The following is a 15099-nucleotide window of genomic DNA, read 5'->3' on the forward strand; positions in this document are numbered from 1 at the left end:
GATCAGGAGCAAGACAGGGATGTCCACTCTCACTGCTGTTGTTTCACATAGTGTTGGAAGTGCTAGCATCAGCAATCAGACAACAAAAGGAAATAAAAGGCATCAAAATTGGCAAAGATGAAGTCAAGCTTTCCCTTTTTGCAGATGACATGATATTATACATGGAAAACCCTATAGACTCCACCAAAAGTCTGCTAGAACTGATACAAGAATTCAGCAAAGTCGCAGGATACAAAATCAATGTACAGAAATCAGTTGCATTCTTATACACTAACAATGAAGCAACAGAAAGACAAATAAAGAAACTGATCCCATTCACAATCGCACCAAGAATCATAAAATACCTAGGAATAAACCTAACCAAAGATGTAAAAGAACTGTATGCTGAAAACTATAGAAACCTTATGAAGGAAACTGAAGAAGATATAAAGAAATGGAAAAACATTCCATGCTTGTGGATTGGAAGAATAAATATTGTTAAAATGTTAATACTACCTAAAGCTATTTACACATTCAATGTAATCCCAATCAAAATTGCACCAGCATTCTTCTCAAAGCTAGAACAAGCAATCCTAAAATTTGTATGGAACCACAGAAGACCCCAAATAGCCAAAGTAATTTTGAAGAAGAAGACCAAAGCGGGAGGCATCACAATCCCAGACTTTAGCCTCTGCTACAAAGCTGTAATCATCAAGACAGCATGGTACTGGCACAAAAACAGACACATAGACCAATGGAATAGAATAGAAACCCCAGAATTAGACCCACAAAAGTATGGCCAACTAATCTTTGACAAAGCAGGAAAGAATATCTAATGGAAAAAAGACAGTCTCTTTAACAAATGGTGCTGGGAGAGCTGGACAACACTCAAAATGGATAAAGTACCTGAATGTGAGACAGGAAACCATCAAAACCCTAGAGGAGAAAGCAGAAAAAAAAACCCTCTGACCTTAGCCGCAGCAATTTCTTACTTGACACATCCCCAAAGGCAAGAGAATTGAAAGAAAAATGAACTATTAGGACCTCATGAAGATAAAAAGCTCCTGCAATGCAAAGGAAACAACCAACAAAACTAAAAGGCAACCAACGGAATGGGAAAACATATTTGCAAATGACATATCGGACAAAGGGCTAGTATCCAAAATCTATAAAGAACTCACCAAACTCCACATCCGAAAAACAAATAATCCAGTGAAGAAATAGGCAGAAAACATGAATAGACACTTGTCTCAAGAAGATATCCAGATGGCCAACAGGCACATGAAGAGATGCTCAACATCGCTCCTCATCAGAGAAATACAAATCAATACCACACTCAGATACCACTCCATGCCAGTCAGAGTGGCTAAAATGAACAAATCAGGAGACTATAGATGCTGGCGAGGATGTGGAGAAACGGGAACCCTCTTGCACTGTTGGTGGGAATGCAAACTGGTGCAGCCGCTCTGGAAAACAGTGTGGAGGTTCCTCAAAAAATTAAAAATAGATCTACCCTATGACCCAGCAATAGCACTGCTAGGAATTTACCCAAGGGATACAGGAGTGCTGATGCATAGGGGCACTTGTACCCCAATGTTTATAGCATCGCTTTCAACAATAGCCAAATTATGGAAAGAGCGTAAATGTCCATCAACTCATGAATGGATAAATTGTGGTTTATATACACAATGGAATACTAGTTGACAATGAGAAAGAATGAAATATGGCCCTTTGTAGCAACGTGGATGGAACTGGAGAGTGTGATGCTAAGTGAAATAAGCCAAACAGAGAAAGACAGATACCATATGTTTTCACTCTTATGTGGATCCTGAGAAACTTAACTGAACACCATGGTGGAGGGGAAGGAAAAAAAAAAAAAAAGGTTAGAGGGGGAGGGAGCCAAAACATAAGAGACACTTAAAAACTGTGAACAAACCAATGGTTGATGGGGGATGGGAGGGAGGGGAGGGTGGGTGAGGGGTACTGAGGAGGGCACCTTGTTGGGATGAGCACTGGGTGTTGTATGGAAACCAATTTGACAATAAATTTCATATTAAAAAATAATAATAATAACAAGAAAGACTGAGAAATGGAGTGAGGGTAGCCACAGGGAAAGCTGGTAATACCTATGTTGGGGCCTCTTCTTTGCTACAGAAGAGCAAGGAAAAGTTAGAGGTGTCATCTTTATTTTGTCTGATATAGACTCTTAATCCAGACAAACAGGCTGCTAAACAAAGTTGGAAGAACAGAGATCAATAAACAGATGAAGACTTATGAGCTACATGCTTTCTCTTTGAGCCATGTCCATCTGTTGCCGGAAGCATCTTCTTCCTCTGAAGAGGAAACAACAGAAGTTGCAAGAAGATAACCCACTGGCACAGGAACACAGCAGGCTTAAAAAATTCTCAAAGCGATTGCTGGAATTAAAGCTATAATTTACTAGCACCAGTGCCTCCTGCACAATATTCTTGAGCAAATTGTATAACCAAATATAACAGCCTCATTAAAAAACATGATATTCAAAAAGGCCTAACACATGACCTTTCTTTAGATACTACAAAACAGCAGAAAAGAAGTGCGGGAAGTAAATGACAAATGAAAAATTCACATAAGTAAAATGATTTCTCCAATATGCAAGAGAATTGGACAATTCTTGGTTTCTAAACATCATTTCCCTGTAAAAGGAACTAATTTCTTTGAAGGAAGTATTGGTAATGGTTTGGATAGAAGGTACAATGTGACTTAATGCACCAGAAAGCAAAAAAGTGCACAAAGACTGATTGAGGAGGCATGAGGGGTCCTCCCCACTGGACAACTTTGAGGAGTTGAAGTATTAAAAGCAATGGTGTTTACAATAGTTATTGATTTATTGAACAAAAACAAGTTTCCAAGTCCATTGTAAAGGAAAGAAAGGAGGGAACAGGAATTGAAGTATTAAAAGCAATGGTGTTTACAATAGTTATTGATATATTGAACAAAAACAAGTTTCCAAGTCCATAGGAAAGGAAAGAAAGGAGGGGACAGTGAAATTTTATTTTCACAGAAGAATACTGGGTAAAAAATACACAATTAGTGAGAGAATTACAAAATCACTTTTTTGCAATCACTGATATAATTTATTCAGGCAGATATCATCACTGGGTTCTATAGCCAATGGATGAACAGGATATCAACAAACTCTCAAAGTATTTTTTAATAATGTATGAACATGACAGAAGACATCTTAATCAAATTATCAAACTTAACATCTCTCTGGATATGATACAATGTGATGTTAACAACATTACCTATTATATTCTGATGAAAATATCCAAACGGAATCTATTCACAAGTAAATAATCAGAAAAATCAAAATTACAGACTAATTTATAAGACAACAGGCCTAGATTCTTTAATTAAAAAGTCAATGTCATTAATAATAAAAACAGGTAAGACAGGGGACAGGTATAAATAAAAAGGCAATAAAGAAACTTGATAACAAAAACAAAAACAAAAACAAAAACAAAAACAAAAACAAAAAAATGGCAGAGGACCTAAATAGATAGTTTTCCAAAGAAGACATACAGATGGCCAACAGATAACATGAAAAGATGCTCTATATCACTAATCATCAGAGAAATGCAAATCAAAACTGCAACAAAATAACACCTTATACCTATCAAATGGCTAGTACCAAAAAAGACAAGAAATAATAAGTGTTGATGAGAATGTAGAGAAAACGGAACTTTTATGCACTGTCAGTGGGAATGCAAATTGGTGCAGCCACTGTGGAAAATAGTATGGAGGTTCCTCAGAAAATTGAAAATGAAAATACCATATGATCCAGTTAATTCCACTACTATTTAGTATTTACCCAAAGAGAATACACACACAGACACAGACACACACACACTAAAGAAAACAAAAAGGCTAATTGGAAAAGATACATGCACACCTATGTTTATTACAGCATTACTTTACAATAGCAAAGATATAGAAGCAACCTATGTGTTAGATGAATATAAAGAAAATGTGGTATATATGTATGATGGAATATTACCCAATCATAAAAACGAATGAGAGGGGCGCCTGGGTGGCTCGGTCGGTTAAGCGTCTGACTTCGGCTCAGGTCATGATCTCATGGTCCGTGAGTTCGAGCCCCACATCGGGCTCTGTGTTGACCCCTCAGAGCCTGGAGCCTGTTTCAGATTCTGTTTCTCCCTCTCTCTCTGCCCCTCCCCTGTTCATGCTGTCTCTCTCTGTCTCAAAAATAAATAAACGTTAAAAAAAATTAAAAACAACGAATGAGAGCTTGTCATTTGGAACAACATGTTGGGACAAAAAGGTATTATGCTAAGTGAAAATAAGTCAGACAGAGAAAGACAAATACCATATGATTTTGCTTATATGTAGAAACCAAAAAACAAAACAAATGAACAAACAAACAAAGCAGAAACAATCATAAATACAGAGAACAAACTGGCAGTTGCCAGAGGGGAGAAGGATGATGGGATGGACAAAACGGATGAAGGGAGTGGGTGGTAGAAGCTTCTAGTTATGGAATGAATAAGTCACAGGATGAAATGTACAGCATAGGGAATATAAATCGATGATACTGTTATAGTGTTGTATGGTAAGAGATGGTAGTAGCTACAGTTGTGTTGAGCATAGATAGCATAACGTATAGAGTTGTCCACTCACTATGTTGTACACCTGTAACTAATGTAACATTCTGTGTCAACTAACTTTAATAAAACAATGGGTTTTTATGGAGGGGGGGGAGGGAGGGGAATAAAAAGAAGTGTTATTTTAATTTGCACTTCCACCCAATTCAAAATAATTCCTAATTGTATAAAATTTTTTTTCAAAATTATATGATATTTCTTGTCTGTTGGCAAGTGCTGTCAGAGAGAAACATTATAAGTGGTCAATTAATGTTAACAGACAATGCTTAAAAACTATCTCCTTAGAGTGCCTGGGTGGCTCAGTGGGTTAAGCGTCCGACTTCAGCTCAGGTCATGATCTCGGGGTTCATGGGTTCCAGCCCTGCATGGGGCTCTGACTGGTAGTACGAAGCCTGCTTGGGATTCTCTCTCTCTCCCTCTCTATGCCCATTCCCCACTTGTGCTCTCTCTCTCTCTCTCTCTAATATAAACTTAAAAAAAAAAACTACTTTAAAATAATTGTTTATATCTCCATCGGCATGTGGACACATAGTTATAATTTTATGGTCTATAAACAGAGTTAATATTTCTAATCAATCTAAACAGAATAACTAAGTACATAATTTTATGCAAAAATCACAGTTCATTTAACAAATTTATAGTACATCATCATCTTCCTCAGAGAGTATCGTGACTGCCATGGTTTCTCCTTTCTTATTTAACCACTACTCTAGAGATAACTATACTCTCAGAATTTCAGAGGCTTCCACAGTAGTTGGTACCTTTGGATTCAATAATTCTTGGTTAAGAGTTAAAAAAAAGTAGCCAGGGCACCTGCGTGGCTCAGTCAGTTAAGCATCCAACTTTGGCTCAGGTCATGGTCTCACAGTTCTTGAGTTTGAGCCCCATATCAGGTGAGCTCGAGTCCTGCACCAGGTAAGCTTGAGCCCTGCTTTGGGTTTCTCTCTCTCCCTCTCTCTCTCTCTTTCACTCTCTCTGCCCTCATGGGATTCTCTCTCTCTCTCTCTCTCTCTCTCTCAAAATAAATAAATAAATAAGTAAATAAATAAATAAATAAATAAATAAATAAATAAATAAATAAGAGCCACAAATTTCCTTGACTATGGGTATAATCTCTGGTATGCTGTGATCAAGTTTCCAACACAAAAATATTTTAAGGTTCTATAAATGTATTACTTAATAATTTAAATATTAAATAAATTAATATACTGCTATTAGAAATACTATCAGAAAATCTTTTAATAAAATAATCTGTTAAAAATATATTTCTTTTGCAGATTACCTTGCCTGCTGTATCAGGATGATTAGTCTTGATTTCATATTCCAGCCTGTATTGAATGTAATCCAGATCAGAGTCAGCTTTCTGGAACTAGAGATCAGCATAAATCATTTTTTGTGAACCAAAAGACATACTAATAAACATAACTGTTAACTATTCTTTTATATTTACATTTTTTTAGCATTTCAATATGAAATATACTAATTTTAGAAATATGGAAATAAGTATATAAAACCTCCATCATTTATAATACCCATGCTTCTATTAAAAATTTAAAAACTAGGGGCGCCTGGGTGGCTCAGTCGGTTAAGCGGCCGACTTCGACTCAGGTCATGATCTCGCGGTCCGTGAGTTCCAGCCCCGCGTCCGGCTCTGTGCTGACAGCTCAGAGCCTGAAGCCTGTTTCAGATTCTGTGTCTCCCTCTCTCTGACCCTCCCCCGTTCATGCTTTGTCTCTCTCTGTCTCAAAAATAAATAAACGTTTAAAAAAAAAAAAAAACAATAAAAAATTAAAAAACTAGTTAACATTTTGAAAGTTGTTTCTCTATGCATCTCTCTTAGATTTAGAGCTAAAATTAAGACACTAAGTAACCACTGTCACATATTAACACAAGAACTAACAACAGTTTCCAAAATTCCCAAGATCAGTGACACTCTCATCAGTTAGGTACTGTTTTTCTAACTCTGGAAGGAAATGTTCAAGTTAAAACACACAATAAATTTATTTTCAGGGATACCTGCAATGTTACCATCATCTGCAACCCCATTAAACAATGAACTATGAGTGTTTGCCACACAGACCAAAATTAGACACCTTAAAGAGACATAAATTATACAAGAAAAGACTACATATAGTACAGGAGTAGTAGTCTGAATAACCCCAGTTTACTGAACCTGAGTCCCAGCATGGGTCCTTGATCTGCAGTAAATCTCTAAGGGAGAGAAAAAAGGGGAAAACTAGCACAGGCTGTAAAATACATGTGTGCGTACATATAGAAAAGTTGGGAAGCATATAGATCAGAGTGTTAAAAGTGGTCTGTCTCTAAATGTGGTATAAATATAAAGTATTCTTAATTTTTGGAAATTGTGCTTCTTTTACATAATCTTAAAGCATGTGCTGTCTTGAATTTATCAGGGAAACAACCAGGATCCTTTGAGTTTACTCTGAAAGACAAAACATGTTTTTTTCAGGAATAGTCTCCCATTCCTAGGCCACAACCAAGAAGACTGCTTTGGGGAGAAGGTTCAGACCTTACCAAGGGGTTAGGCCCCAGACTAAAGATTGGTTCTTCATATTTTGAAGCCTTAGTGGAAAGAACAAAAGCCAACAAAAACTGTTAAAAGTAGTCATCAGGTCTAATTAGAAATGATGTACAGATATTTTTGTTATTAAAAAAAAGGTAAACTGAGAGTTCTACTTTGGAATGTGGAGTAAAATAAAATGGGTCTCAGAAGTTAAAATGCTTCTAAGGTCAGAACTGTCAAATTGAACAGAGTATCAGAAATACACTAAAGCTTCTATCACTAATAATTTCTCTCATTATTGGCCTAAATTTGAATGGAATACTTTGTAATTACCAAAATTCTATCTTTATAACCGAAACCTTTTGGAATAGAAATAGAAGAAAAAGAGAAAGTCAGTTTTTGTTTTTAATTTTTTTCTAAGAATCTGTATCTGATTTCCATCTCTAACAGCAGGGAGTTGCTATGAATCAGAAAAACAAATATAGAAGTTGTTAATTAAAACCTATACTTAAAATGTTTTTCAGGGGCACCTGGGTGGTTAAGTGTCCACCAGTTAAGTGTCAGACTTCGGCTCAGGTCATGATCTCATGGTTCATGAGTTCAAGCCCCACATCGGGCTCTGTGCTGACAGCTCAGAGTCTGAATCCTGCTTCAGATTCTGTGTCTCCTTCTCTCTGACCCTCCCCCACTCACACTCTGTCTCTGTCTCTCAAAAATAAATAAACGTTGAAAAAAAATTTTTTAAGTGTTTTCCAAAAATGAAGGTTTTTTTATTTGCTTATACACTTGCCAGATTAGATGTCATGATTAAATTGTACAATGATTAGATTTCATTAAGCAGATTACTAATTACTACATATGCATATGTGTATGTATATAAAGAAAATTCCTGTTGGCATAATTTCCCATATTGAAATATGCTTGGGGATTAACTTTTCCTTTACATTAAAAAAAAAAAAAAAACTTACTAACCTATATAACATGTGGATGGAAAATATGGGGAAGGGGAAAGGGAAAGGGACAAGGGAGAGGGCAAATCCAATTAACAAAAAGACTCAAAGCATTCAAGACCTGATTTGTTTAATGACTGAAAAAGACTACACTCCCATGGCTTTATATATAGTTAAAGGCATTATATAACAGTCTAAAGCATAATTTTATTTTTTAAAAGATTTTATTTTTAAGTAATCTCTACACCCAATGTGGGGCTCAAACTCACAACCCTGAGACCAAGAGTCACATGTTTCACCAACTGAGCCAGCCAGATACCCTTAAAGCATAATTTTAAATAAAAGTTTCTAAAACTTTTAAGTTATCACAGAATTCTAAGAATTATGGGATTTGTGGCTCCAGGGTCACCTCAAGGCAGAATCTTTCAACCTACTGAATGGGAGAAGATATTGCAAAAGACATATCTGATAAAGGGTTAATATCCAAAATATGTAAAGAACTGCCACACCTCAACACCCCAAAAAACAAATAATCCAATCAAAAAATGGGCAGAAGACATGAACAGATATTTCTCCAAAGATATATAGATGGCCAACAGACACATGAAAAGATGTTCAACATCACTCATCATCATGGAAATGCAAATCAAAACCACAGTGAGAGATCAGTTCACACCTGTCAGAATAGCTAAAATAAAAAACTCAAGAAACAGCAAGTTTGGTAAGGACGTAGAGAAAAAGGAACGCTTATGCAGTCTTGGTGCGAATGCAAACTGGTGCAGCCACTGTGGAAAATAGTATAGAGGTTCCTCAAAAAGTTAAAACTAGAACTACCTTACAATCCAGTAATTGCACTACTGAATATTTACCCAAAGAATACAAAAACATTAATTCAAGGAGATATATTCACCCCGATGTTTATTGTAGCATTATTTACAATAGCCAAACTATGGAATCAGCCCAAGTGTCCATTGATAAATGAATGGATAAAGAATATGTGATATATATACACATACACACACATACATAATGGAATACTATTGGGCAATTAAAAATAATGAAATCTAGCCATTTCCAACAATATAGATAGAGCTAGAGAGTATCTAGTGAAATAAGCCAGTCAGAGAAAGACAAATACCATATGATTTCACTCATATGTATTATTTAAGAAACAACAAAATGAACAAAGGAAAAAGGAAGACAGAGAGAAACCAAAAAACACTTAACCACAGAGAGCAAACAGAGGGGATGTGGGGGGGATAGGTGAAATATGTGAAGGGGATTAAGAGTACCCTTATCTTTATGAGCACTGAGTAACATATGGAACTATTGAATCACTTTATTTTACACCTGAAAGTAATATAAAACTATATGTTAACTACATTGGAACTAAAAAAAAAAAAAAAAAAAATATTTACTCTAGGAGACTTTTTTTTTTTTTTTTTTTTTTTTTTTTTCAACATTTTTTATTTATTTTTGGGACAGAGAGAGACAGAGCATGAACGGGGGAGAGGCAGAGAGAGAGGGAGACACAGAATCGGAAACAGGCTCCAGGCTCCGAGCCATCAGCCCGGAGCCTGACGCGGGGCTCGAACTCACGGACCGCGAGATCGTGACCTGGCTGAAGTCGGACGCTTAACCGACTGCGCCACCCAGGCGCCCCAAGGAGACTTTTAACTTGTTTATGAAATGGAAATTCTTAAACAGATGTGGTGGCTTTTAATTTGATATTTTAGTTCTGCTTAAAGTTTAACCAGCATAATCTCAAAGACCATTTAACAATGTTTTCTTTTCAAGACAGCAGTTTTAGCTATGGCTTCCTGTAATACCTTGAGGTCCACTATTTATTAAAATCATCAAAATGGGACACCTGCGTGGCTCAGTCGGTTAAGTGTGCAACTCTTGATTTCAGCTCAAATCATGATCTCTCCATTTGTGAGATGGAGTCCCAAGTCGGGCTCTGTGCTGACAGCATTGAGGCTGCTAGGGATTCTCTCTCTACTGCACTTTCCCTCTCTCAAAATAAATAAATAAACTTTTAAAAAATATAAAATAAAATCATCAAACTGTATCAACAATAAGTGGTTCCTGCTTTTAAGTAACTTACATTTTAATAAGATACCAAAGAGGGTGCTTCCAATCAATATGATAAACTCAGCTAAATTTTCAAAACTGTTTGCAAACCACAATTGTTAAACACAGGTATAACTAAAACTTAAATTCTATAAATGTACCACTAAATAAATTATTAAAAATAAATACATACTAAAAAACCATAACTTCCTAGTTATTTTACTATATATTACTATTATATATGCTCTTGAGATCTATCATATGTACATAGTGAAAATACTGTATCATGTGCTACTACTGTGCATATCCTCCCAAATCCACTTTCAATGACATCATGCTGGTAGTTTGAAATCGGTCAAGGTGTAAATATTTACACCAGGGAAACTGGCAAATGCTAAAAATCAGGATTTCCCACCTCTTCCTCCCCCTAGCTGCTATGTATACTTACTTCTGCTTTAAAAAGATTTTTTAAAATTCCCACCCCCACCTTGAGTAATGTACCCACATTTCTATTTGAAAAATATTTCAGAAGTTACACAGAATTGTAAACAGACTTTCAAAGACAAGGGGAGGAGGGAATGGGGAGTTATCATTCAATGGGTACAGAGTTTCAGTTAGGAAAAATGAAGACGTTCTGGAAATGCATGGTGGTAATGGTTATGCAACAATAAGAATGTACTTAATACCACTGAACTGTAAACTTAAAATTGATAAAATGGTAAATTTTGTTATATATATTTTATCACAATTAAAAACTTTTTAAAAGAAAAAGCTTGAAAGTAGAATGGGAAAACAGCTTGAAAGTAGAATGTAATCCTCTATGAAGAATTGAACAGAATATTTTGTGATAATACACAGGGCAAGTATTTACTCATTAGTGAATCAGTGGGCTAGGGAATAAGCAGGGAACAAAAAAGAAAAGGATACCAATGCAATTGTTCAAGATTCACTGATTTGAACTCTTCATTTTATAAATGAAATAGTCTAGGGGCGCCTGGGTGGCTCAGTGGGTTATCACCCAACTTTGGCTCAGGTGATGATCTCACAGTTCTGTTTGTGAGTCCGAGCCCCAGGACGGGGATCTCAGCTGTCAGCACAGAGCCTGCTTCAGATCCTCTATCCCCCAATCTCTCTGCCCCTCCCCTGCTCAGGTGCACACATATGTGTGCTCTCTCTCTCTCAAAAATAAACATTTAAAAATAAAAAAATCTAAGTGATTTGCCTCTAGTTGTATTTTCATTAGTATGTTTTTTAAGCAGTTGAACCAAAGTCTATATGTGATATACATAACATTAAAGCCAATAAAAGTCACATAGTTGGGGACAAATGTAAAGACTTTACCTAAAGTTAAAGTTTAAAGTTTGGGTTTTTTTTCAGTTTCAAATCTATTCCTGGTTAGCCTATTAAAAAACTCCCTCTGGGGGCACCTGGGTGGCTCAGTTAATTAAGTGTCGGTACTCTTGATTTTGGTTCAGGTCATGATCTCGCAGTTCGTGGGCCCCACCCTGACAGCACAGAGCCTGCTTGGGATTCTCTCTCTCCCTCTCTGCGACCCTGCCCTGCTCGTGCTCACTTGCTCTCTCAAAATAAATAAACTTAAAAAAAATAATAAATAAATAAAATAAATTTATAAAAATTCCCTCTGAACACAATCTAGTCATATGGTCCAGGAAAAAGAAAAGGATTGAGATACATGGTAAAAGTTCTAACCCTGTTATCCCTAACAAGCTATGTGGCCCTAAGTAAGTCTTCCATCTCTCTGGGTCTCTTCTATTAAATGAGAGAGTTGGAAATCTAAGGTCCCCTTCAACACTATCATTCTATTATTTCATAATTCTACAAATAAACCCTTTTAATTTATCAAAATGTTAAAATTTAGAAGATAAATTTCCTCCTAAGACATTAAAAATCGACATTTGAGTTTCAGATTTAAGGTTTATATTAAGAATTAGCTTCTACTATTTGTTTTCTTCCTAAACAAAGGTGAATGTTGCTTCAGTTTCAGCTACATAGTTTCTGCAACCTGCCCATTGTTCTTCCCAAACACCAAAACCCTATAAGCAATATTGCACTACTCAGAGCTATTTACACAGCAGAGACAATATCGATAGGGTTCTAGGATCTGGTCATAAAAGGAAAACTTTTTAGTCACATGGTAGGAAATTTCCTGACCAATTAATATAGTCTCCAAAATTCATTAGTGTCTGATTAATGGAGCAAATTGATACTGCTAAACATCATTCACTAGCCCTTGTCAGTCTTAAATTAGCCTCTTAAAGCCTTGTAAACAGTGAGGTTACTCTTTACACTCCACCTTAGCCAAAAGGCTGAGAAGCAATGTGAGGTTACTCTTTATTTACCTTTAAGTGACGTTATTCTTAGGAACATTATAATATTTAAAATAAAAAACTAGTGCTTTAAAGAAAAAACACACAAGACATTCATATTTTCAGAATCCAGTTTTCTTCTAAATCAGAAACAAAAATAAATGGAAATTTTTATACCCATCCTGAGAGTGATAAATAAAATATGCAATTTAGCTGGGAAAAGTCCATTGAGATCAATATTAAAGCCCCAAAGACAGCCAAATTACATTCTGCCATTTGAATATCCTTGGAAACAGACTGGGACTGTAAGGAAGATACTTAAAAAAATGGAAAAAGGAATAGTTTAGGAAATAACTTTGAATTTTACAATATGCTACAAATTTCATAAACATATAATATTGTTATACTAGTTTTATTATAATTGGCTTAAGGCTTTAAAGTAAATGGCACACTGTATTACATACCACTCAACTGCAAGGAGGAAAGAACTGCAGACCAAGTTAAAAAAACTTCCTTTTACAAACAACCTATAGATTCTTACTGCTGCAATAGAGCTCCCTTTTAAAAGGACCAGTGCTGTAAAAAAGCAAACACATCGGCTTATGAGTTTGTCTCAACAGCATCAAATCACAGGAAAAGGAAGAAATACGGCAGTCTTGTCTGAGATGAGAGGAGTTGGTAGAGGTACATTCTAGACTCAGTAGCTAGGCTTAAAAATACATTTTACAGGGGCACCTGGGTAGTGCAGTCGGTTGAGCATCTGACTTCAGCTCGGGTCAGGAGCTCATGGTTCATGAGTTCAAGCTCTGAGCTGTCAGCACAGAGCCTGGAGCCTGCTTCAGATTCTGTCTCCCTCTCTCTCTCTCTGCCCCCCTCCCCCTCACTTTCTCTGTCTCTCTCTCAAAAATAAACATTAAAAATTTTTTAAAAAGAAATACATTTAACTTAGAAACATTATTTAATGGGAGAACTGGGCATTGTAATACTTCCAGATCTAGGTTATATTATCAACCAAAGAATCCAATATTTTTTGTTTTGGGTTGTTTTTTTTTTCCCAAAGAATGTAATACTTAATGAATGCACCCCTCTCTCCAATGCAGATTTTGAAACACCTTTATCTACCCTCATTTTCTTTTATTCATGGCTCCAGCTTACCATTTCATTTATTATATTATAATCATTTGCTCAGTAGCATCACCACTTGATTTCAATTGTCTTGATGGAAAAAGCCCTGTCTTCCTTTTTATATCCCTCAGTTTTTAATATACAACCAAATGTTCAATGACAAAAAGAAGATGAAAGAACATTCATTACTTTGAAAGAACAAACAGCGTGGGAACCCAACCACCATCTAAAGCCTATTTTAAGAAGAAATATTTCAAGTTCTCAACAAGTTGAGGGCCACCTCTAATGTATACAAAATCACAATTGTTTTTTGTATATTTCTGCTGGAGACTTGATTATCCAGTCTCTTCCAAATAGAACAAACACATGCCAATGCATGTCTAAAACTGATAAGCACTAATATGCACAAGCACCAAGTTGCAGACATGTTATTTCCAGCAAATAGTAACATCAAAGCAGAAGAAAGTGAGCAGAAGCTCCAAGTTCATCAGGTTCTAATATGTAGGCTTATAATTATTACCATTATTATTATTATTGTTATTACTGTTATTGTACTACCCTACAATTATTAGGGTAGTACACATACGCAAGCCCTTGCCTATAAAAGATTGGTTTTATCAGTTGAAGGTAGTCTATTTAACTTTTTTAAAGCTTTCAGAATCCTAGATTATTTGTGTTAATTGTCCTATGGACACATAATGGACTACAGGGCCAGATTTTCAAAATATATTTAACAAACTTGGTTTAGAAAAACAATAGTCTAGGGGCGCCTGGGTGGCGCAGTCGGTTAAGCGTCCGACTTCAGCCAGGTCACGATCTCGCGGTCCGTGAGTTCGAGCCCCGCGTCAGGCTCTGGGCTGATGGCTCGGAGCTTGGAGCCTGTTTCCGATTCTGTGTCTCCCTCTCTCTCTGCCCCTCCCCCGTTCATGCTCTGTCTCTCTCTGTCCCAAAAATAAATAAAAAACGTTGAAAAAAAAAAAAAGAAAAACAATAGTCCAAAAGATATACCTACAAAAAAATACCTATTTTACCTATGTCTTAACAGTCATAGAATTGAAGGGTGTTTTTCATTTCGCATATCTGTCTTCTAATAAATTACAATGAACATATATTACATGCATAAAAATTATTTAAAGCAGTTTTTTTTTTTTAGAGAGGGAGCATGCACATGAGCAGGGGAGAGGGGCAGAGAGAGAGAGAGAGAGAGAGAGAATCTTTAAGCAGGCTCCATGCTGAGTGGGGAGCCTAATGCAGGGCTCAATCCTATGACCCTGTGATCATGACCTGAGCCTAAATCAAGACTTGGACACAATTGGGGCGCCTGGGTGGCGCAGTCGGTTAAGCGTCCGACTTCAGCCAGGTCACGATCTCGCGGTCCGTGAGTTCGAGCCCCGCGTCAGGCTCTGGGCTGATGGCTCGGAGCCTGGAGCCTGTTTCCGATTCTGTGTCTCCCTCTC

General features: G+C 36.5%; 1 protein-coding gene across 3 annotated transcripts in view; it reads right to left on the reverse strand.

Annotated features, from left to right (window-relative positions):
* The window catches only part of SKA2 (spindle and kinetochore associated complex subunit 2), a 51715-nt gene that overhangs the window by 20961 nt on the left and 15655 nt on the right, over nt 1-15099 (reverse strand). For 2 of the 3 annotated variants that reach the window (XM_058703264.1, XM_058703263.1), the window contains exon 2: nt 5926-6012. The exons of the other annotated variant lie outside the window; for it this stretch is intronic. In XM_058703264.1, the coding sequence (XP_058559247.1) occupies nt 5926-6012 (87 nt within the window). The remainder of the gene's footprint in view (nt 1-5925; nt 6013-15099) is intronic. 3 annotated transcript variants of the gene reach the window in all.

This window comes from Neofelis nebulosa, chromosome 16 (genome assembly GCF_028018385.1).
Source record: "Neofelis nebulosa isolate mNeoNeb1 chromosome 16, mNeoNeb1.pri, whole genome shotgun sequence".
In the NCBI taxonomy this organism is placed as follows: domain Eukaryota; kingdom Metazoa; phylum Chordata; class Mammalia; order Carnivora; family Felidae; genus Neofelis; species Neofelis nebulosa.